The following is a 24,541-nucleotide window of genomic DNA, read 5'->3' as shown; positions in this document are numbered from 1 at the left end:
TAGACATTTAAATCTTTTTTCATTTTATTATTTGTATCAGAAATTTAAATAAAAAAGATTTTTCAAATTTCTCCCTCCTATTTCCAAAAGCTTATTAAGGTGTACCATATGTAATTGTCGAGGAACTTATATCGAACTTGAAACAAACTAGTAAGTCCGTTGCTTTTCCGATATCTCGACGTTCATACGGACGAACGACAGACGGACGGAGTGGCGTACGGACAGATCCGCTTGACCAGTGAATTTATATACGTAGTTGTGCTTCGAAAACGCTTCAACTAGCTGTAACGGATATAAATTAACCTAACCGTTTACTAGCGCCGCTTAAGTTTTGCCGAATGATCAATGTTATATCATTTTCAAGTCGAACAATGCGAGTGCACTCAGTTTGAGTCATTTTTTCGTACAGCCCGCAGGGCGCAGCACTCAGTTGGTCGCAGTCTAAAATCCGAAGACGACGATGGCGGATGGCGCACATCCCAATCCGCCGTACTTTAACCGCGTACCCACAGTTGGCGTGATGTGCATCGATATTGCCACGCGACTGCAGCAGAACTTTTGTGGGGCATACCATAGCTATATAGCTGCGTCCTACGTCAAGTTTTTAGAGGCATCCGGTGCCCATGTCGTGCCCATTTGGTAAGTACTGAAAAGCACTAGTGATTAATTGTCATTAAAATAGCGTACACTAAAGTTTCGATTATTAAAAAAAATGTATTTGTAAAGCAATGGTTCCACTTATAATTATTTCGTCTACAACCTTTTTAGGGTTTTAGTTTTTATTTTTAGTTTTTTTGTGTTTAAAAGAAAAGTGACTCAGTGAATACTATTTCTAAAGCGTTCGATTGGCCAAAACGGGTGCAAAATCAATTTGTAATATTTTGGTACGCTTTAATTTGTATATGAACATTTTCTATTATCCGAAAGCATTCCAAGCTGACAAGTTCAGATCTAAAGTCACGTAATTGCATTTGAGGGTGCTGTTTTCATGAAAATGCCCACGTATATGGCCAAATCGATACGTTAAATGGGAAATCCGGATCTGCATGATTCCAATGCATGGTGCATCGATTTGGCCAAGTCACTGGGCCACAATTGCGGCCCCAAGGGGCACAGCAATCTGCCCTCTTTCCACTTGAAGCAATTCGAGGCCGTTGGGGCATTGGCAGTGCCCATCTGGCTACCAATATGCAAATTGCATAAACATACGATGTGCGAGAATTAATTACCTCACCTGGCGATTTGCCAAAAAGTCTTTCAGAACGCAATGCGATTAACGAATGAGCGAGGAAAGTTTTCATTATTAAGGTTTCTTTGTTGTGGTAGCCGAACAAAAGTGCTTTCGATTTCATTTCAAAACTGCGGAGCATAGCAATAATAAAAATGTTTAAATGTAAACATGGCATGAACACTTACCTTGATTGTAGTCACAAATTTTCGCTAGCTGGGTGGTCCCTTCTATTGAGACCATAAATATAAATAAATAATTGTATTCCCCAGGATCGGTCGAGAACGAGCTTACTATGAGATAATGATGAGTCAGTTAAACGGCATCCTTTTGCCAGGAGGAGCCGTGTTCATCGACGAGGCTGATAGGCAGGCGAATCCGGATCTAACCAGCGATTGTGTCCGGAGCGCCGAGCTCATTTTCCAACTGGCCATGGAGCGTAACCGGCGTGCGAAGAAACTCGGTGATCCTGGCGGATTCTTTCCAGTTTGGGGAACTTGTCTTGGCTTCCAGTTGCTACTTATTCATGCCGCCGAAGCACCGAATATTCGAATCGGCTGTCAGCCCATGAGGGAAGCGATGCCACTAAAACTAGTCGATGATTACCAACATTCACAGCTCCTTGGAAATCTGCCAGGGTCGGTTGCCGATCAGATGGAGAAGCACCCATTTGCCTGCCACCAGCATCAGTATTGCATCACCAAAGAGAGTTTGGAAGCCTTTGGTCTAGCTAGGGATTGGCATCCTCTAGCCACTCAGAAGGATACTTCAGGGCTGGAATTTATCACGATTGTCGAGCACCGGTATTTTCCCATCTTTGGATGTCAGTTTCATCCAGAGCGCGCTGCGTTCGAGCAGCTTTACAACTCGAAGGACCAATGTTACATGGCGCATTCCCATATTGGTATCGAGTTGGCCCAAATCTTCGGCAGTCGGTTCGTTGACTTCTGCCGCAGCAACAAAAATCAGTTCGCAAGTGCCGAAATAATATCCCGACACCTAATTTGGAACTGGCAGCCCGTTTTCTCTGGAAAGTTTAAGGACTCCAACTGGCAGCAGAGTTATCTTTTCGAGAAGAACGTGGACTATTTGGAAGACCGAGATGATGCTGAGGAGCTCAGCCCATCTTAGTCTTTGTGATACACGAGACTTAATATACCTAAGGTATTCAATAAATTAGACAAAAACTATAAGTCAAATTTTTAATACTTTCCAACTTTCTTGGCTCCGCCAAAATGTGAATGCAAAATTGCTTGTTGCTTTGAGCCAGTTATTTTTCTACTAATTTTTCCGCCAGATACTGAGTATCTTTCCACATTTCTCTCATGCAAATTTCACGCAGTACTTTTCCGTTCAATTTTTGTTCGCGCTTTTCCTTTTCGTGCTTTTCTTGGATGTTCAATGGTGGAAAGCTATTCTCCATTGCCTTCGGTTTCCCTGAAGCAAATGGAATATTTCTGCTCATTTTTATGGGTCCTGGCAAAAGGGTTTGCATATTTTCGAATGATGTGGGAATAGGACAGCAATGAGTGCTTATAGTTTCATTTTGTTCACTCACTACAAAAATTGAATATCTGACCATATTACTACCTTTGTAATGCTTACTTCACCTTAAACATTTATATTTAAATTTGAATTTCCCATTTTTGTTTATTATATATTTTTTTAATAGGGTACCCATCATACCAATGTATAAAAATGTTGTCTATTCATGGGATTTGTTCTCTGGCAAGCCCATTTCCGTGCTGCTACTTTAAAAATTTCCACTTAGGGGGCTTGTCAAAAGGTTGGCTGCTCATAATTAGCGCATGACAGGACGGAATATTTGGCTGTCGGCCTTATGGTTATTTCCAAAATTCCTCGGCATATTCCATTAGGCGGACACTGGCGGGTTATTTATTAAGGTTTTTTCCCGCCAGGGTTAAAGTTCAGTCTGAGGTGTGAAGACGAGTTACTTATTACCGCCGAATGGGGCGGCTTGTTATGGCACATGTTTTTGTCTGATTCCCATTATTGTCTGTGGCTTCTTGGTCCTGGGTGTCACTCTTATTGTTATGTCCTAGTATCTCTGTGTCTGGGTCTCCGGCTTTTCCGTACTGTCTGGCTTCCATTTATGCATTTTTCCATTCCTTGGATTATTTTGCACCTTCTATTGTGATTAGTTTTTCTTCGATCTGAAATCACATGCTAATGAGTCTAGGCAAATGTCTGGCCTTTCTTCACTTCTCAATCATTTATTTATATTAAAGGTATACTGCTTTCATTTTGTATCGCTGGTTCAGTGTGGAAAAGTTTGTGTTAAATTATAGGGACATATGAGACATCTGTGATATGTGTAGTGATTGTCTAGTGTATTCAGTAACTTTAACATGATTACATATTACCAATTTGTAAATATAAAAGGGAATGATTGTTGGTAGATTTTAGATGTTTTTTTATTATTTTGTAATTTAATTTTTATACCCGTTACTCGTAGAGTAAAAGGGTATACTAGATTCGTTGAAAAGTATGTAACAGGCAGAAGGAAGCGTTTCCGACCATATAAAGTATATATATTCTTGATCAGGACCAATAGCCGAGTCGATATGACCATGTCCGTCTGTCCGTCTGTCCGTCTGTCCGTCTGTCCGTCTGTCCGTCTGTCCGTCTGTCCGTCCGTCCGTCTGTCCGTCTGTCTGTCCGTCCGTATGAACGCTGTGATCTCAGGAACTACAAAAGCTAGAAAGTTGAGATTAAGCATACAGACTCCAGAGACATAGAAGCAGCGCAAGTTTGTCGATTCATGTTGCCACGCCCACTCTAACGCCCACAAACCGCCCAAAACTGCCACGCCCACACTTTTGAAAAATGTTTTGATATTTTTTCATTTTTGTATTAGTCTTCTAAATTTCTATCGATTTGCCAAAAAACTTTCTGCCACGCCCACTATAACGCCCACAAACCGCCCAAAGCTGCTACGCCCACACTTTTGAAAAATGTTTTGATATTTTTTCATTTTTGTATTAGTCTTGTAAATTTCTACCGATTTGCCAAAAAACTTTCTGCCACGCCCACTATAACGCCTACAAACCGCCAAAAACTGTGTTTAAGACTCTCCTTCTCCCTTCCACTAGCTGAGTAACGGGTATCAGATAGTCGGGGAGCTCGACTATAGCGTTCTCTCTTGTTTTATATTTATTTCTTCGCATTATTCAACATCTTGTTATACTGTTTCTTAAATATCAACACATTACTCTAAGAATGCTCCACCAGCATACATATTTCTCTATTTTCTCAAATTTACTAAATATTTGCTTGCTTTCCTTTTGTTGCGACATATGTGCACTTATATGCGTTATTTTGCGATTCTAGCTCGAAAAAAATTTTTCACCATAAATGCCGCATTAAATGCCCTTGTACCCATTTTATAGACTTACTCACATAGATGAGTGTATTCACACTTGCAGAGACACACATTCACACTTGGCTGGGGGTAAAGAACGAGGTTGCAAGAACGGGGTGGGGGAAATGGCGAGAAGGGATGGGATAATTGGGGTAGGCCGGGGAAAAGTCTAAAAGTGAATGTAGGCATATTCTCTGTTTTCTCAACTGAAAATTAAGCCGCCTTTACATAAAGACGCAAACACACAGAAAATGCAGATGCCATTCGCCCTCTCTTGGCCGCCTTTCTCCTTGTGTGAGTGCTTGTGCGGCACTCACAATGACGTCATAGGTATGGTTCTTTTAGGGCCGGCCTTTTGCCATTTTATAACCTACTTGCCGTCCGTTGAACCGGCCTTCTTTCTCTCTCCCTTGTCCTCTCCCTCTCTCTCTCACTAATGGTTACTTTCACCAGCTTCTCACCTACTTTCTCCCACATCCTTCCGAAATTCACGCACACCGACAACCTTCTCTCTTACTAGCTACTGTCTCTCGCAGAGAGCGCAACTGCAGACTGCAGCTCGGCGTTGTGGGCCAATGAACTCGAGCTGCAAGGACATTGCAGTTGCCGTCGAGTGACATTACGAAAGGCAAGAACAGCGGCAGGCAGGACAACAGCCACTACGACAACAACAATCGCTTGGCGAACTCTGCAGAAGCCAAAGGTCCTTTGGACACCATTCCTCCCCCTCCACCTCTTCTCCCTGCACCCTTTAGTGCAGCAGCTGTGAGGTAAGCCCCCTCCAGACGAACAATTTACGCTGATTTGGCATTTAAACTGCAGTTGAAGGATACACACCCAGCATTTGCAAAAGCCGTCGAGAGTGTATGTGTGTGTGTGTGGGGGGGTGTATGAGGGTGCGTGATATCTGCGTGCTGGGCGAGTCTGACTCTGATAATCCTTTCAACTGACCGGAAAAATGGGCGTAGGATCTGCCTCATTATTAGAACTAGATATTAACTAGATATTGCACTTTACATTGCTTAATTTGTTAAATCTCATTAATTTACTTTAATCAAAAAATATTAAAATTCTGTGTGTCTAGTTATCTGAAATTACAACAAATAACTTTAAACGTAAATTACAACCTTTATTTGTTTAAAACGTATGCTTAATTTTATCATGGTAAGATATATTAATACTATAGTTATAGGAAATCGTATGGGTTATTATACATTGCTTAGAAAGCTTGAAGTAAAAGTATCTCCTAATAATAAAAATGCGAAGATTTTAATTTTTTTTGTTTTTATTGTGAAATTTCTTTCTTATTACTCAATGTTCCAATTGTCCCACTGTCGGTCATTAATTGTCTGCGCCCCAAAACTCCCGACAATTAAAATTGGCATTTTCATTCGCCCATTTGTCAAATCGTGTTTTTGTTGCCCTCTGACTTACAACTGGCCCATAAACATTTGTCGTTCACTTTGGCCCGTTTCCGTTGCCTACTTTCGAGCATTTTGGCCAAATGGGGCGCGTGTGTTGCGGTAAGCCTCTTAAATGCTAAAGGCTCAAATGCCATATCGGGCTATTTGGTGCTGCTGAATTTGGCACTTTATTTTTACTTTGCTCCGGCAATTATGGGCTGTCGCCTCTCCTTTGGCTAAATTTAAGCTGAGAGGCGGGGCGTGACATTCAGCAAGCCACCAAATCGGCTCTATGTATATCAGTACATATGTATGCATGCCCACTATATGTGAATGGGTGTGTGTGTGTGTGACGTCATCCGCGCTCTTGCAGTGTTCGAAGGCCAATCGACAGCGGGGCAGCAACACAAAAGCTTCATTATTTGCAAACATACGAGTTTTTGGGTTAGGCCCGCGCGCAATGTTTCATCCCTTGAAAGGATTACACCAAGGATACGGATACGGGTGCTCATCCTCGTCAGTCATCTCTTTGAGGTGTCTCTTAGAATTTTAGTGGGTCAAGTGTGGTTGAGGACTTCGGAGTGTTTCGAGCTCTGACCTCTGAGGTTAAAGCGATCTCAGGACATCGAAAAACATCCTTGCCCTGCGTGGCACAATGCAAATTGTTGCAATTGTCTTTCCACGGGGTGGTGGGCGTTGGGCGTTGGGCGCGTCTCAAGGTCGGTGCATTTAAATTAGCTGCAGTTTATTTATGTCTCGTCATCCGAGCATCCGTTTTAGCCCGGCTTACATCCAAGGCACAACACGCCAGAGTGACGCCTTTGGATTCGCCTGTGTTTTGGTTTATTAATAAGTGCGAAGCGGGCTCTGACTGCTCAGCAGCACATGAATGCTTCGAGCGCGGAACGGGGAGTGGCATGCATATAAATAACCAAAAAAAAGGGGGAAAAAAGAAACCATCATCCGCTGGAAGGAAACTGTACCAAATGCAGTGGTCGGTGGCCTTATTCACAGCCGATTCAATTATGTGGCAAAAAGATGGAGGAGGCCACGTCCGAACAAGCCTGATTATCACATCTGCACTGAAAACAATCGAAATGGAAAATATACATTTAGGGATACAAAGAATGTATCTTTTCATAAAATATAATTTAAAAAAAAGTATCACATTCCACTGAATGTGAAAATGTTTAATTTAATTTCTTCAAAACTATATTATTGCGCATTTTATTAATGTCCGCAGATAAGAGCAGTAATATCATAATATAACCAAAATACCATAATAACCATAATATAACAATACTTTAAAAGAATGAACATCATATTATAAGAGAAAGAGAAAATATGTTGATCTAATACTAATACTTACATATATTGTATTGCAATAGTATATGTAGTATTTTAATAAGGCGAATTCTAACATCAAAGGCATATTTCAGTTTTATTTTGGTGCATGACGCTTATAAGTTCCGTCGATGGAAAAGGGGTTTTCCGAATAAGTGTGGATGTGGCGGCGGAAAACCGCAACCGACAAACGTCAACGACTCTAAGGACAACAACGACGGCGTCGAGCTGTTAGCCCCTGACCCAGTTTAAAACCTGAGAGATAGACTGCGAGCGAAAGAGAAGGCTAGACCGATTCAGAGAGAGATGGAGACACTGCCGACGTCACTAGTTGGGAACCTTCGTTAGGTGCACGGATGACGATGCTTAGCGCAGATGCCCTTGCCATTTGCCTTATCACAGCGGCAACAGCGAAGATACTCCTCCAGAGCCACCACATCGACCCCATCCCCAGCCCGCCTCGAACTCAAGAGCACCCTGCCGCCCGGACACCCTTTTAACCCCAGACCGCACCATGCAAATGTCTACTTTCCGCGATTCGCGTTCCGAGTTCCGTTTTCCGCTCCACTGGTCGTATACGCAATAAACTGATTATTACTGAGCTTTAAATTCAATTTGCGGAGAACGCGTGGAATGCATAAAATGCCACTGCGATGGAAAACGGCAAGTGGAAGCTGCTGGCCAAAGAGATTCAGCTGAGATATGAAGCCACTTGCTCGGGGAATCGATTGATTTTTTATTACTCTGCCATGCGTCATTTACTGCCCAGCATTCATATGCGGCACTCGACTCGCCGATTCAGTTGCCCTTGCACTTTCTCTAATTAAAGGGGCTTGCGTCAGTTGAGATGAAATGACTGCAGTTCTGATTAAAAGGGCACTCTTGAAATCGACAGGTTCTAATGGCGATACCAATTTTTCTTCATATTCGGTTAACGAGCCTAGTTTCAGGAAATCGCATTCTTTTTGTACTAAGCTGAAGTATATTTTTGTGTACATGGTTTGTTTGTAAGAGTTTTACCTAATATGAGCAGCTTTAGTGTTAAGGCAAAACTCTTTGATAAGAATAACATTTAAAATGCTTAACATAGAAAAATTCACAGAATACATTATTTTCCGAAAAGTAGAATCGTTTTATGAATATCTGAAATGTCGGCAAAAACTTTCCCCATTAGAAAGTAAGTAGGTAACGAGACCTTCAGAGCTTAGGCAATTAAATTCGATTCATTGATAAGTTTTGTGGAACTTACATTTGAGTGTCCTTGAGGCAACCATCTTTGCCAGAATCATCCCATCCCGGCCAGACGCTGATTGTCTCACCCGTGGACTTGGGCTCAATAAAAGTCGAACTATAGGAGCAGCACTCTGCTTACCCAGTGAACCGGAGCGAACAACGAAAATCGAATTAAATGCCATGCGACGTGTGGAGCAATGAGGCGCACAAAGTTGCCAATTTGTGCGTGCGGGGCATCCCGAGGGCATCCCGATTCCCAGAATTAAAGTAGGTCGAGGACAGGATGTGTGATCCAGTGGGTGCGGCACTTGGACGGCTTCTTGGGGCAATTATGAATGAAATCCTTTCAGGAGCGAAATCCGTTCCACCGGCAGTTGCCCAAGGTCGCTCGGTCTCTCGGTCTCTGTGCTCCTCGCAACCTCTTGCTCTCTGGAGCCGCTCAAGGATTCCTGGCCCGGCTCCAACGAGCTCAGCTCGGTTCAGCTCCCGTTGCGGTAAACGTCATCGTCATCGGACGACCTCCACGGCAGGCGTTAACCTTCGACCAACGACGGCAACGTTGACAACTGCACCATCCGATTTGTGAATGAAAGCAGGGCCAAAGATCCCAGTTTTACCGCTCCCATTAATTTGAGGATCCCCCCTAGTTACAAAAACATGTGCTTAAATGACTGATCTATACATCTATCTATTCAGACCAATAAACAGTTTCAATAGTTTTTATCTATTTATTCCTGTAAACTATTATATTATACTGTTTTACTTCACATAAATCATGATATTCTGAGCTCTGTTTAGTTTTTGTCTGTGAAATTGGATTTGATGTACTAAATAAGCAGTAAAACCATGAGGCTGACCTACTTTAGTGCTTATGGGGGTACTAATTATAATAAGACCACAACTTTGCACACATTCGGATCCTTTAGGCCTTTTCTCGTCCTGACAAATGGCACGTGCATTGGCCCAGTTAGCTGTGCGGTCTATTACCTTCCTTTGGCTGCTCGACTGCGTTTGGGATAAATGTTTTGTTTATTTTATTTTTCCTCTATTTCGGATTCCATCCGACAAATGGACGGTCCAGGCACGTAGTTTGCTCAGCTCGTTATTCCCGAGAACCTACTGCAGATGTCAGCTTATGCATTCGTTTTGGGTCACTTCTTATAAATAATTAAAGTCCTCCTGGGAAAAGGCCTAAAGAGCCTCAGTACATGGCTAATTACTTGGAGGGAATTGTAATTTATGTGCTTGTGCAGATAATATGGTACTTCAAAGAGGTCCGAAATTAAAATGTAAGAGTGCCCGAATAAGATGTGCATAGTAAATGCAATGGTGTTATTCGCTTTGCTAAAATTTACATTAAATTCACCTAATATATTATTATGTATGCTGATTAGTCCATGAGGGCTGTGATTAATTAAATGTTATTATTTAATAAAAACAATTATGCAATGTTATGTTTGTTATCGCGATTCGGGTATCCTGTTTCTTCAATTTCACGCCCATCAATCAGCAGAAAAGCTGCTCAATTTTCGAAGCTTGCTTTTTGGGGTCTCCTTGTTAGCTGTCGCTGTGAAATGTAGACATTTTGTTAGCTTATTAAGTTCAATTACCGACACACAGGCTGCATAGCTAATGAGAATCGGATACAGATCCATCTCGAGTGACACTTCACCCAATATTGCACAGCAATATCCTATCTGCCACTTGATTGTTCTCACGTAGACCGATATTTGGGTCAAAGTGCGAATTAGCATAAGTGGCGCCTGCCGCATATTTGGCAGTAGCGAAAGATTTAATGCCAACCAAAAATAGCAGCTCGTGTTGTCCAAGGACCAAAAAGGACTCTTGAAAATTTCATTAAATTTTCCCCTACTGGTGACTGGTGTTACAAGAAAAATGAAATTACAGAGCGAGTGCCATTAAGAAGCGGCAGAACAACAAAGATAACAAGCAGGAAACATGAGCAATAAAAATACACAACATAAAATGAGAACCATCGTAAGAATATGGAGGGGAAAGGCCATACTGATGTTGATGATGAGATGGCAAAGGTAAACAAGATACAAGTAAATATTGACATGGAAAGCGGCACTCATATAAGCAGGGAATGAAATGGAAATAAAAATGAAAACGATGCACGTCTCCGGCTAGTACCTCCCTAACTTCTTGGCCAGAAAGTGAAGGCCGCCACTAAAGGACATTCGAGATGTTGACTAAGCAGGCCGCAAGTTCAGATTGTTCTTCAAGTTGCCGCGTTTGACTTTTTCCCACAATTTTTTCTCACCCTCATGTGGGGCGAAGACCGAAAGAAGATTAATTATTTTGCTACTGTTTGTTACTGTTTGCTCGCTGCGGTCTGCATGTGTGTACCCTGTAAGTAGACTTCATAAATTTCTAAAATAGACAATAGTAGACAATAGTAATATGTGAGCATTGTAATCATATAATTGCTAATTTTGTAAAAAATGTTCTTTATTTATTAGAGCCGGTTATAAGCGTTAAAGTTTATTTAAAAATAGTTATAAAGTAATATTAAATATTTGTATAAATTCTCTGGAATTTGAAAGCACATTTAAGGTACTTTTCTCACTTAATCAATTTAAAGCGGTGGAGTAGCAACAAGTTGACCGGATCCTTGATCCCCTCCCCCATCTTAACTTTTCATGCCCAGCGCGTGTACCAAATTAACACACCCTGCCTCATAAAGAGTCCCGTCCCCATTCCTTAGAACCAAACTGGGGAAATGTGGGGAATGTTGGGGGCTGAGGGCACGAAATCCCTGCGAGAAGTTAATGCCGCGTAACCTGTTAAAAGGAAGCCCGTATTCGATTCCCTTCATGATATCTTTGGCTTACCTTGAGGGGCCCATAAAGAGAGCAACGCGAGGCTTCACCGCAGAAACGAATGTAAAAATTATTCCCGTTTATTATTAATAAGCTGAAAGCAGAACTTCGCATAACCTTCGCAAGATGATACTTAAACCCAAGTATAGGGAAGGAATCACGGAGTCCCGTATAGAAATAGAAAGAAAACGCTAAAAATTTTCCCCCTAGATAGCCACTTAATTAAATGCTTAAAAATAGCTACCCACATGGTCGGAGGAGACAGCTGCTGGAGAATGGGATATTGAAATTGTTCGAGCGCAAAGGATGTGAGTGGGAGGAAACTAGACCTAGACCTGAATAGTGTCGAAATGATTACGTGACTGTGGCTGCCTGCAGGAAATGCTTACTTTATTGTTACGAGCATTTGCAATTTAAACTGGCGAAATGAAATGAGAGACGCCGAGTAAAGAGCGGCTACCGCGTCGTATGAGCAACAATCACAGCTGTAAAAATCACACATATGCCCCTTGTCCGCATGTCCCACGATTGGTTGGGTATCTTTTTATCTCACTTTAATGCCCCCACATTTGTCGACTGTCAACGAGAATTAGGTCAAAGGATATTTTTAGCTATCCGACTAGTGGCATGCCAATTTCTGATGTGGTCTGGGCTGAGAAAATATTTAGATTTTGCCATTTTTCATCAACTTTTCGGTCACGTCACGACCACGAAGGCCTAAGTGATTGAGCGTGTGAGTGTGGTGTTGGCCACCCAGCAATTTGTTGTTGAGCCTCAACAAATCAGCAGAAACATGGAGTGCGTGACTGCGGCGGCCATTTAGTGGTAGGAACTTCGATGGGCCATTAAATCGTCACGGCATGGTAGAAAAACAAAACCAGTTACCGCCACTTTATGCTTAAATGTTCCTGCTAATTTCATTAATTTTATTTGCCAAGCAGATGGATTTCCCAATGGGAATTCGCTATTAATACAAAATCTGTCGCTCAGCCACAAATCAATCAATGCAAAATTCAAACCCACTCCCGTCCCGATTCAATCCAATGTCAAATCAAACTGTCAGTGCGATGCGGTTGGGGCTCTGGTTATTCGATATTTATTGTTCGAATCGTATTAATCAAATGCCTTCAGACATCCTCAGACTCATTATAAATTCAGCATGAATCCCCATCAAGATATCTACACAGCGTCTTGACAACCGAAAACGAGTGGTAACGGAGCAACAGTGGGATATCTTGATGGCAATTCAATCGTTGACCTACTTTCTCGGACACAACATATTATTATTCAATGGCGACGGGTTGAGATGGCTGGCGATAGGTTCGATGATACGGCCGTTATAGGAGATTCACCCGAGCTTTGGGACTTTCTCTTCCGCGTCAGACTCTCCTAATTGCAGCTTCCACATAATCATCATAATGTGTAAGTGCCATTGATTTGTAGCTATTTTTGGGCCACTTTTTATGGGAAAACTTTTTGAATCGTGTCATCCAGCAGATGAAGTGGAGATAAAGTAACCAGTATATGGAGGTGTAAGTTTTGTTGCTCCAGAAACGATAATTATAATGGTTAAGTGGCTTAGTTGATATGGAAATGGTGATATTATGATAGGAAAGATGGCCCACCTAAAATACTCAGTTGAATGGAGTTTCCCATTCTTAAATATAAATAGAAACATTTCGATTTGGGTGTAAATTATTTCACTTTTATTGAACTCTGTTTGCAGTTTGGCTATCGGCCTTTTAGATAATTACAATTCTTTGCTGCTTTTTGGCTGCTTAGGTAAATAGTTTTTTATAAGTAGATGCTTCTGTATATAATGTGTATATTAATGCTGATATTGTTCTGTATAATTCTTCAACTTTATTGCTTTGGCTTGCGATTCAATGCGTTGGCATTCATATATATAGTTAGGCCTTGGTTTGCGTTATTTAATATTTTTCCCTATAAACTGTAAATGTGTATAACTGCTAAATTAATGTATATGTTGAATACTTGTAAGTCAGTTTCGCGGCTTGTTTTGACTTGCTATATATCATCTACATCTGAACTCTACTTACTGGAGTGCTGGGTTTATTATATCTTTGCAGTGTGTTGAGTATTGTTAGCAAATTAGTGTATTACATGTATCTGAATAAAAACTCTTAATTTAAATTATTTAAGTTTCCTAGGAGAGTTTACTTTGGCTGATTCAGTTAGGATTGCGAAACATAGATAAATGCCAGACAAATTTTGATCCCATTTAACATTTAAAAAGGAAATTTACTTAAACTTATCATATATACTTCTTAAGTGTCTTGTTCTGGAGCAAATATTTTTTACGTGAATCTTTGTTTGCTTTGACTTTTTGATAAAGGCACGAATTGTATAAGAATTTATACAAAAAGGAAATCTATTGTGACTTTTCCAATCGATTCAATCAAAGTTCTTAATTTCATCTCAATTTCGTTTTGTTTTCGTTTACAGTCTTTGGTATGAAATGATCCTGATCTAGCATCAAAGCGGTGAACCATGTGTGTACTTGTATATTCGCTCTATATCTGACAAATTCTATGCATCTACGATTCAATTCATATTTATTAGGTGCAAAAGTTATTCAAATTGTTATAAAACTTTATCATGTAAGTTTGTAAGAAATTTACCAATTCTGATGTTTTACTAAATCGAATAAGTTGTAATGGACTTGGAGAGGAAGTTTTTTGTGGTAGGGTTGGGAAAGGGTTACGATTGTTGTATCACAGATTTTGAAATAAATTTCAGGGAACGTGGGAAATGGGGGAAATCCTGGGAAGGTGATGTCTAAAGTATATAGATTATTTTTAACCACCTGAATTTACAAATGATTGCTTTCTCTTTAAGATTTTGCTGACTTACCTAAAGGGTTTGATAGATCATATTTTATTTAAATAATACTATAAATGTTTTGGAAAAAACTAATAACTTTGGTAAACTACGATTGGTATGCAATGATCCTGGTTTCTTTGCAGCTTTTTAAACATTATTGTATTATTGTAATTAAAATGTATCAAGAAGAAATAAAAAGCTAATTTTTTTTAAATTTAAAATGTTTGTGCAAAATATATTACTGAACATTTAAAAAAACAAATCGATCAAAAGAACAGGGAATACTGATCATGATTGTTTAACTAGCTGATTCCTGATACTGCTTACGGCATTTTTATCCTGCCTATACTGTTCTGGATGATTTACCATTGATCGTGGAATCCTTAACGCCTGGCGTACTGACAGCAAACGGAGCTGCGCGGCACTCGCTGCGTTGGCAGACCTGACATGCCTTTGAGATATGTGTAGGAGACGGGCTGCCGCAGGATCCTTTGCGGCGGCGGCTTCACCTTGTTTTTGGACGCTGAACCGCAGCACGATGATGACGGCCTGCCGGTTAGTTGTTTTTGTTGTTGCTGTTGCTGCCTGTGCAGCTCGACATTCGAGGCGGATTTGAGAGCCGACTTCAAAGGCAATGCAGCTGCGGGCTGTGCGCCGGCTGGGGGAAGATGTGGAGGAGGAGGGGAGGGACCGCTGCAGGACAGCGAACGCGAGGTTAGCGAAAGGCTCTCAAAGGCGCGGCGCAGCGAGGATGTGGAGCGCCGATGGAGACGCGAGAAACTGGACCGGCTAATCGGCTTCCGCTTCGATTGCTGCGCCTGTTGTTGCTGCAAGTGATGCTGCTGCATTTGCTCCTGCTGCTCCTCGATGTCCAATGTGCTGCTCGTTTCGCTGGAGGCGCACGACATGGACATCAGCTCCAGACGCGACTGGTGAGCGTTGATGCCACGCCCCGAGGAGCACGAGTCGGTCGATGAACTGTGCGCGTCCTCCTCCTGGAGAGTGACCCCGGCTACTCCACCTCCGCTTCCGCCTGCTCCGCTCCTCGATGTTGCAACGCTGGCTGCGTCATCCGAGTGAACTAGGTCATCCTGCGACCTCAGGCCGAAGCGGCGGCTCAGCTGCCGAAAGAAGCCCAGATTGCGTTCGTAGCGCGGTGTTGGCGAAACGCTGAGACTGCCGCCCGGCGATGGAGTGCCAGCGGTGTTGTTGTAGCCCACATCCAGTTTGTTGTTGTTGTTGTTCAGGCTGCCATTACTGGCTGTTCTGTGTTGTTGTTGCAGTTCCTGCTGCTGCTCATCGGCGAAGCAGACATGAGGAGTACCCATCTTTTCTGCTGGGACAAAATCCTAGCTCATCCAACAGCCACGCAGGGGTATGAGTAATTTTCTTATTATCAGGCAGCTGCCAACCGTGCTTAATTTTCTTATTCAGCTGTGTCCTATCTTGCCTTCGTTGTCTACCATGCGTATGCGTAATTTCAATAATGCGTATTCGTAATTTCCTTTATTTTGGAATACTGCAAATGACTGCACTTCCGCTTCCGGTGCAAATACTCTCCGATTCCTTTGTTATCACTACCGGTGTCTTTGTCCACTGTTTACCTTTGCCTTTTTCCAGCGAGAGCGAAAGAGAACCGACTGGGCACGTTGTCCTGCCGCTTGTGAGTCGGCAAATCGTAAGCCGCTGCCTTTTATAGCCTCGCCCGGCACTCTGCACAGAGTCCTTAGAGAGAGCGAAAGTGCTGAGAGGAGACATATTTTGCGGCAGAGAGGAGCAGAGTTTCTGCAAGGACCCCCAACTACCCGTTCTTCTTGTCGCATCCTTTGTTCCTGCATTGTTGCCTAATAATAAAACGGGAAGCGACTTCTGTTTACCGCGGTTGGTTTGTTTGGTTTCTTGTTTGCACTGCCCCAGGAGCCTGCGACGCTGGCCGCCAGGTGGAGTCATTGCACGCAGTCGAGGTGTGCTTCAACGACTTATGGATTGTCAAATACCTGGCATTATGAGGTATAGGATATAAGATAAAGGTATAGGGCACCTAAGGGATAAAATAGTTTTAAAGGCCGAAACTCGATCGTTTTTTGTGATTTTTTTTAAACTTTTTGGATAGTTTAAGACTTAAAAGTAAGAGACTAGCGCTTATAGTCGGTCGCCAATTTTGAATGATTGTAATTTATTTAATAAGTTTATTAATCCAGCTCTGACCAAAATGGTATTTTTTTAAATAATTTTTTTTATGTTAACCTATTAATATCATTCCAGAGTTTGGTATATATTTTGCGTGAATGAATAAAGATAAAATAAATGATTTGTCGCCACTATTTAAGCTAGATTTCACTACTAGTTGAAAAGAGTATTTTCGTGCAAAACGTAAATAATTTTTTGTTTATTTTGAATTCTCTCTGATTTCTGGGATTACAATTAATCCTTTTCATTAAGATTATATTTTAAGTCATCATAAGGCATCTAATATTCGAGACAGAAATTATGGGAATTCCGGGCAGTGGTTATTCCCCCTTTAATTGTTTTATTTTCTCTCCCCACAGAGCCATCAATTATTAATCAGCTAGACGTTTTCATTTCACTTTGTTCCGTTTGACTTTCCCGGTTGATTCAATTGGCCATTGTCGAAAATAGCACGAAGGGCTCGTTGATGCATATTTCTGTGAGGCGAGCGCTTGATTTGCCTAAAAATAACCTTGAAGACTAATGTTTTCAAGGACTCTAAGAGGTGCTTCTTAAGGAACCAAGGGGCTCTTGGGCGAAGAAATAATTTATCAAAATTTTACCGCACCTAAGTTGGGGGTCGAAAATAGACTCGGCCCATTTGGTCCCTTGTGTTGTTGGTTTTTATTTAATTGCGCCCAAAATTGATTTTAATGCGCTATAAATAAAGTCGAATGCCAATTTTGGGTGAACGCGTTTTAAGACAGGCTAAGACGACGGCGGCTTAATGAAGTCCTTTGTTTTGACTTTTAGATAATAAAATGGGAGGACACGAAAGTTCAAAGACAGGGGAGGGTGGTAAGTGCTAGGAATCAGGAGGTGTCGACAGCGACAAGATTTACCCATGCCGCGATAGAAAATCCATGAACATCTAATTAGAGGCGCAATTGTTGACACCCAATGACGTCAGAGCGACCAGCGCTTTTGTTTTGGACAAAATGACACAACTCGGAACTCAATTTGGCCAGTGGGATGCGATGGGTCAAAAGCTGGAAATCTGTTGTCGCCGACTTGTTTAGCTCCTGTCGCTCCCATTTAACAACGCATTTACTCATTTCGACCTAATCAAGTTAGTCAACAGATTAGTGAATAAGCCTAGCAGTTTGACCTGCGGGTGACTGACGACTCGGCTGTTAATGCTGATCAAATACATAGATATACTTTATATAGTTGCATATGTCTCCTTTACTGGGTTGCAAATACTTTAATTTAGTGTTAACATTAATCTGAAATGGTTTAAAGGACTTGAAATAAAAGGATCTAATTTAAATGCGATTTATCAATTCGAGAGAGAGAGAACGCTATAGTCGAGTTCCCCGACTATCTGATACCCGTTACTCAGCTGGTGGAAGTGCGAAGGAGAGTCTTAAACACTGGCAGTTTTTGGCAATTTGTGGGCGTTAGGGTGGGCGTGGCAAAAAGTTTTTTTGCAAATCGATAGAAATTTACAAGACTAATACAAAAATGAAAATATATCAAAACATTTTTCAAAAGTGTGGGCGTAACGCTTTGGCCGGTTTGTGGGCGTGGCAAAAAGTTTTTTGGTAAATCGATAGAAATTTAGAAGACCAAAACAAAAATGGAAAAATATTAAAACATTTTTTAATAGGCGTGGCAGTTTTGGGCGGTTTGTGGGCGTTCGAGTGGGCGTGGCAACATGAATCGACAAGCTTGCGCTGCTTCTATGTCTTGGGAGTCTGTATGCTTAATCTCAACTTTCTAGCTTTTGTAGTTCCTGAGATCTCGACGTTCTTACGGACAGACAGACGGACGGACAGACGGACGGACAGACGGACGGTCAGTCAGACGGACAGACGGACGGACAGACGGACGGACAGTCGGACGGACAGACGGACGGACAGACGGACGGACAGACGGACATGGCCAGATCGACTCGGCTATCGATCCTGATCAAGAATAAATATACTTTATATGGTCGCCTGTTACATACTTTTCAACGAACCTAGTATACCCTTTTACTCTACGAGTAACGGGTATAATAATAATCAAAAAATCATTAACAATTAAAAAGTATTCAAAAGTTGGGCGGTTTATAGTCGTTAGAAGGAAGGTGCTCAAAGTGTTTTAAGAATACCTATAAATGTTGGCAAGGCAAACAATAGAATCCAAAATATTCAAAACACTAAACAAAAATGTGAAATATTAAAAACATTTTTAAAAACAAATGAATTAAGCCAAACTTTATTGGTTTGCTGAACAGATTTCTGAGAACTGAACCAAGTTATATTTGCCTCAGTCCGTTTTTTCTTAGAATTACCAGAAGCAGAACCTCACCCGAAATGTATTTTGAATTCCTGGAAGGTATTTATTAAAAAGCAGTTTTCTCTCGAATGGATAACAAACCATCTAGGCATCTAAAAATTCATTTCCGAACTGCGTCATAGAACTATCCAAGACTAAGCAATTTGTCTCCCTTTGTTGGCAGAAATTCGGGCTAAAGGCTTTTGTTTGTTTGCAGATAAATCATTCACTTTAAATTTGATTTTTTAGGACAAACTGTGCCAAGGATATCTAACCCTTTGGCCTGGGACTTGTTTTCTATGGGTTTGCTATCATAAGAAAGGGTTCACAGAGACAATGACCTCGAAATGATTACATCGGGGTTGGGCAGGGGCATGGGCACGGACATGGACCACCCGGTGTCCTCGGCATATAGAGCCTTAATAATTGAGGTGTCATCAAATTTTAAACGCTTTCGTTTGTCACGCCCGCCAAGTGCAGCGGTGTCGATTAACGTCACACAGGGATATGATATGCGCCAGTCAAAACTATAAGGTCGAGTCCTTCGGCGACTTGATTTTGAGGACTTTGCCTACATCATCGCGGCAGCAGCACAGGCTCTCTGTTCCCTGGGAACAGTGCTCCGCAGACTGTAACCCAAACAAAAGGAGGCCACGTGCAGGACGAGCGCTCTGCCGCTCTCTGCCGCTCTCTGCCGCCCTATCGCTGATTGCGCTCTCTTTTTGGGCACGAGCTTTGGCCTACGTTAACGGTGGCCTTAAGCTTTCGCTAAAACCGTTACGAATCGAAGTTCCTTTTGCAACGCAGCTCGGTTCATTCGCTTGGTGCTCCCTTCACCTTGAATGCAATGAAAATGGCGCTATTTTTTATTTTCTTGTATATTTTATTTTATTGACAGCTAGACTTAATTGTTAGGTTCGGTTAGGATCTAAAAATATATAGTCTCTAAACATTTTGCTAAGTTTTCATTATCATCTACCGTACGATATACATTTTATCATGATATTTCCGCATTATTTATAATAATTGGTTTTGTTTTACAAAAAGTTTCGATTTTTTGGAATGTGAATTATTGTAAAATGTTCCTCTATTAATGTGATCTTAAAGAATTTGGTTTCCGTTTTTTTGCCGTTGTATAAATTCGTAAAGTTTTGTTTTGGTTTTAATAGTCGTCGAAATTAGTGCAAAATATATGTTAAACTAGATCAAAAGTGCAAAAAACGTTTGTTTTTTAAATTAAACTATTTGTTTCAACTAAGGTGTTCCGAAAATGTAATTTCTAGAGCTATTCTCGAAAGATATGTGAAAGGCTTCTAAATAACATTTGGTTTTTCATTAAGCTAAATTGAATTTATATTCCTTTGTAAACTGAAAGTCCCTAAATAATCCGAAGACAATTAGATCGTCTAAGGAGTATATCGTAGCACATAGATAGTTTTTGATTTTCTGGGCTTGGCTTTAGGTACACTTCTCGGGCTTGCGATCTCAGCTTGGACACATTTATAAAATATGCTGCATCCTGTCGTGAGCCTCTATCTTCAATCTACACCCCTACTCAAATCTCTGGATTTCAGGCACTACTCGTACATCACTAGAAAATTCCTAAGTATATTGTTCAAGACCCCCAACCAGCTTGCAGCTCTCCATCCCATTTGTTTGATGTCCCAGGTGTTTTAGTACATGTGCTGCAGGGTGTACGGATAGCAGACCGCATAGCTGGGCACTCGGGAATACAGTCCCGACATGCCCTTCATGTAAACGTACTGGACTGGCGGTCGCAGGATGCTCTGCTGCTTCTTGTCCTGCTTCTTGGCGGCCGGAGCACCGGAGGATTTGGAGCTGGAGCTGCTGCTGCTGCTGTTGTTTGAGTTGTTCGGCGACAGGGATTTCTTGGGCTGACGCAGTGGAGTACTGCTGCAGGACAACGAGCGCATCGATGCATTTCCCGTCGGACTAGAGAAGTGATGCAGGATGCGGCTCACCGAGGAGGAGATGGAAATCCGGCTGAGGTGCAGTCCCGGTGACTTGGCGGACGCGGCCGATGCGGATCGGGGCTTGTTGTTCTCGTTCTCGTCGTGGCGCAGCTCCACCTCATCCTCCGCCTCATTGCTGCTGCCCTCCTCGCTGGTGTCCTCCTCGAAGTGCAGCTGCGGATGCAGTTGCTCCATGGCACTGCCGGGTCTGTAGACAGCCTCCACATAGATGTGTCCCTGCTGATCGTAGTAATCCAGGCCGGGCGAGTATCTGGAGCAGGCCGATCCGCTCGAGGTCCGGGATGTGTGCTCCAGGTCCAGGGAGGAACCGTTGATAGGGCACTCGTGGCTGCCACGCTCGTAGCTCAAACTGAAGGAATCCGTGGAGCTGCTCCTAATGTCGTCCTGGCTGCTGTAGACCGTCTCGTTCTGTTGGTTCTGGTGGTGAAAGTGTCTGCCCAGGTGCCGGCTGAGCAACTGCAGCAAACTCCTGGAACGGGAAAGTTTCTTGGGCCCATTCCTCGGGTGACGATGCAGCTTCTCCTTCTGCTGCTGCTTGCCGAGATCCATGGAGGAACTGGCCGCTGAACTGCCGCTGGAGCTCGATTTGGAGCCATTGTTAGGTGACAGAGTATCCATGGCGTGAGTTTATATTTTTGCTTAATTTATCAAATATAGTTCAGTTCACTTTTTTTCACTGGCACAGTAATTCAGTTCGTGTTCTGGCTTTCAGTTTTATTGGCTCTCCAAGGGAACTTGTTTCGGGATAACGCGAACAGTTGATGTCTCGGCGAAGACTACCAGTGGCAGGCGTTTGGCACCCGCTTTTATACAGCTCCTCAATGCCGCGACAGCTTCGCATCCTAACCTTCGCCCCCACGAGGACACTTCCCGTCGCTCGGCTACAGCTTCGGGATCCCAATGTGGGTTCGCCTGCCATACTGACACACACCCGTCGGAAATCAGTGCCCTGTGTGCCGTCGAGAAGGACACTACATTAAACTACAACACTCGAGGACTCCTTTTCGAAGCGCAACGAGTCGAGGCGAATACCTGTTGCTTGCCGTGTGGTTTTCCACTCAACGTGACTGCTGATGCTTCCCCTTTTAACCGGGCTAACAAAGCCAGCTAACAAAACTTTGGGCGTCGCTGGTTGCACTTTTGAGTTTTTAGCATTGTTGTGCGTGATTGGGAACGTGATCCGTGCACGTCATTCATCCGAGCGACTAGGTTCTTGATTAACACTTCCAGAAATTTGTAAGGAACTAGGAAAGGCAGGTGCGAAAGGCAATTTTGGGAGCCAAAGTAAATGGTCGCGCTAGTCGATTTTTGTACAGAATTAGCATTAGAAGGAAAGGAAAATAATCAATTTGGCTAGAACTTAGCTAAAAATTTACAAAATTGTTTAACATAAAATTTAACAATTCTTGCAAGCTTACTATGACGTTTAACAAGGACGTATTAGCTCGGATAATGAAAGTTAGCATCATTTAAAGCGTTTTATTCCATATATAAATATATCTAAATCTCTCAAAGTAAAATTAAAGAGGGTAAAATAAAGATTCAATGATTTCATTACTAGGCAAAATGATTTACATTTGATATTTTCTTAGGCTTTTGTATTAAACAAAAATAAGAAATATAGCTTACAATGGTAAGTAATCAAGTAGAGCTAGGTCAGAATTCATCAACCTATATATTATCAGCCAAAAAATTCCCAAATTCCAATTTTCAAATTCATTCCAAATTTAATTACAACAATACTCCCCAATTTTGTGCAGTGTGGATCGCAACATCTTTACACGAACAAGTAAGGCGCACACTTTAATAGTTGCTTAGGCCAAGAAATGGCTAAAACTGGCACATGCTCAACGTGCAGGTGTCTTGCCTGAACCTTTAACCCATGTGTTTGCAAATCACGAGTCGTCAAGAAATTGAAAGGATGGAGCGAAAGCCAGAGAGTGATCCCTTAATCCCCGATGGTTTCTGCAATTATGTGCTCCTCCCAACCCAACAGGTTGCAGCTGCAGAAGACTCAAGCTGCGCCTGCACGTTTTGCAAACGCATTTCGGTTATGCAGGGCCCCCTGAAGATACAACATCTATAAATAATTGATACACCGCCGAGGACATTAGCATAATCGGCGGTTCGAGAAGGTCGAATCTTAAAATACCCTGCATTCAAAGCGAGGAAATGTCGTCCAAGTAGTGTAGCCAATAGCTCGACAAGCTTTCAATAAACTACTCATTGTCATTTCTTAATACTAGACTAAATCAATAATTTAAAAGGTATTACCATAAAGGGATAATTTGGAACATGTTTTGGCTTTGAACATTTTACTTTAGTTCCTTTCGTTAGTTCTGCGTTGCATCATCTAACATAAATTAAGATACCCACATAAAGCTTACTTCGAGTGCTCCCTGTGGGAACCAATCGAAGGGTTTTGTGACAGGAAATCGAAAATCCAGAAAATGAAGTCAGTGGGACACCAGAGTCCCCGGGGATATGGCACGTACTCAAAGCCCACCTCCCACTATATACATTCTTATATTCAAGAAATATATATAAATCATCCTAACCTGGGCAAAAAAAAAGCTCAGCAGTGCGTGCGAGGAAAATAGTGAAAAGTCTTTTGTGTGATTTGCGCATCTATTTGTCGTGACTTTTGGCTTTTATACGGAATCAGAGCAGGAACGACGATAGCGATAGGGCGCCGATTCCGAGATCGAGGGCGCCATAGCGATTGGCATACGGATAGGGGTATCCGTACGGTCCCGGACTGTTGTGGTAGTTGTTGTAGTAGCCACCTGCCGGGTACGGTTCTCCGTAGTAGTAGGGTCCTGGCTGGGGGCCCAGGTAAGGCTGCTGGTAGCTGACGCCGAAGGAGACCAGCGGCTTGGCCTTGATGCAGGTGGTGGCCACCACCAGGAGCACTGCTAGCTGCAACAGAGGCAGGTGAGAGGAGCTGGTACTTTGCCGATGGAATTGGCTACCTACCCAGAGATAATTGCGCATTTTCTGTTCAAACTGCCAACTACGCCAACGTCCAGAGTCGTTCTCACTTTGAGCTCCTTCTTGCGCTCCCAAAGACCTTTTATATCCAAGGTTGGGGTCCTGGAATGCAAAGCCTGTTTTTACGTTGGGTAAACAACTTGACGGGGCCCACTTCTACAGCCCGTTCTAAATTCTGGTCGCCCTTTTGTCAGCTGCACTCCGAAAAACGTTTCAAGTTTAAAGAAACATTTAAAGAGTAAATTTAACTTCATACACTATTTAAAATATATACTTCTTTAAATCCAGTTTTACAGTAAAACAATATTTTTGTCTACTATAAAAAGTATTAAAAGCAAGTCATAAGCTTCTAACACATTTTAACTAAACATATACTTCGTTGTTAAATATATTCACCATAATTAAACAGTATTAATCGTGTTCAAGTGTACTTATTTTGCTAAGCTATGTAAGATTGTTGTTCGCATATATTTGCCTGCATAGTCGAGCCTGCGATTTCTTTAGCCATTAATTGGACATTGCAACAGCCTTGAACTTCCCCATGGACCGAATCGGATGCCAATGCAGATGATGCTGACGGTGGAGCTCCTGCTCCCCTGGAAAGCAACAGGTTTTCCACAGAGATGATGGGCTCAGGTAAGCTGATACGGATGCCACCATCCCGCGCCATTCCACCCTATCAGATGTATCTGCTGGCCAGAGCAGCAGCTTCTAATTAGCTTTGCATAATTAAAGCGAACTCAATCTGGTTTCGTAATCATCAATCATGAGTTTTGATGGCCGGTTGA

At 42.2% G+C, this 24,541-nt stretch overlaps 4 protein-coding genes across 5 annotated transcripts; 1 reads left to right on the top strand and 3 right to left on the bottom strand.

Annotated features, from left to right (window-relative positions):
* The first annotated feature begins 77 nt into the window (after window positions 1-77).
* LOC120448588 (gamma-glutamyl hydrolase) lies at window positions 78-14,321 on the top strand. 2 transcript variants are annotated; one of them, XM_039630671.2, is made up of 3 exons: window positions 78-639; window positions 1,501-2,392; window positions 13,900-14,321. In XM_039630671.2, the coding sequence occupies exons 1-2, from the start codon at window positions 461-463 to the stop codon at window positions 2,357-2,359; spliced, it is 1,038 nt and encodes a 345-aa protein (XP_039486605.1). In that variant the 5' UTR covers window positions 78-460; the 3' UTR covers window positions 2,360-2,392; window positions 13,900-14,321. The 2 variants fall into 2 exon arrangements, with proteins under 2 accessions (XP_039486605.1, XP_039486604.1); XM_039630670.2 differs by lacking the exon at window positions 13,900-14,321 and having other exon boundaries at window positions 1,501-2,421.
* A 240-nt stretch (window positions 14,322-14,561) lies between these two features.
* Window positions 14,562-15,926, bottom strand: LOC120448589. The gene has a single exon (XM_039630672.2). It carries the CDS (start codon window positions 15,603-15,605, stop codon window positions 14,661-14,663), a length of 945 nt encoding a protein of 314 aa, XP_039486606.1. The 5' UTR covers window positions 15,606-15,926; the 3' UTR covers window positions 14,562-14,660.
* Window positions 15,927-19,738: 3,812 nt separating this feature from the next.
* LOC120450153 (putative protein TPRXL) lies at window positions 19,739-22,185 on the bottom strand. Its single transcript, XM_039632993.2, has 2 exons — window positions 21,795-22,185; window positions 19,739-21,711 (listed from the first exon to the last, which is right to left on the bottom strand). The coding sequence occupies exon 2, from the start codon at window positions 21,378-21,380 to the stop codon at window positions 20,442-20,444; it is 939 nt and encodes a 312-aa protein (XP_039488927.1). The 5' UTR covers window positions 21,381-21,711; window positions 21,795-22,185; the 3' UTR covers window positions 19,739-20,441.
* Window positions 22,186-23,423: 1,238 nt separating this feature from the next.
* On the bottom strand, window positions 23,424-23,896 carry LOC120449859. Its single transcript, XM_039632518.1, has 2 exons — window positions 23,739-23,896; window positions 23,424-23,681 (listed from the first exon to the last, which is right to left on the bottom strand). Exons 1-2 carry the CDS (start codon window positions 23,754-23,756, stop codon window positions 23,424-23,426), a joined length of 276 nt encoding a protein of 91 aa, XP_039488452.1. The 5' UTR covers window positions 23,757-23,896.
* Window positions 23,897-24,541: the final 645 nt, after the last annotated feature.

Source organism: Drosophila santomea, chromosome 3L (assembly GCF_016746245.2).
Source record: "Drosophila santomea strain STO CAGO 1482 chromosome 3L, Prin_Dsan_1.1, whole genome shotgun sequence".
Lineage (NCBI taxonomy): Eukaryota > Metazoa > Arthropoda > Insecta > Diptera > Drosophilidae > Drosophila > Drosophila santomea.
Note: the sequence above shows the minus strand (reverse complement) of the source record. Positions and strands in the feature narration are given on the sequence as shown.

Coding starts and splice junctions, on each gene's coding strand:
- LOC120448588 (XM_039630671.2), top strand. CDS start 461: ATGGCGGATGGCGCACATCCCAATCCGCCGTACTTTAACCGCGTACCC. Junction 640..1,500: donor GCCCATGTCGTGCCCATTTG/GTAAGTACTGAA, acceptor TGTATTCCCCAG/GATCGGTCGAGAACGAGCTT.
- LOC120448589 (XM_039630672.2), bottom strand. CDS start 15,605: ATGGGTACTCCTCATGTCTGCTTCGCCGATGAGCAGCAGCAGGAACTG.
- LOC120450153 (XM_039632993.2), bottom strand. CDS start 21,380: ATGGATACTCTGTCACCTAACAATGGCTCCAAATCGAGCTCCAGCGGC.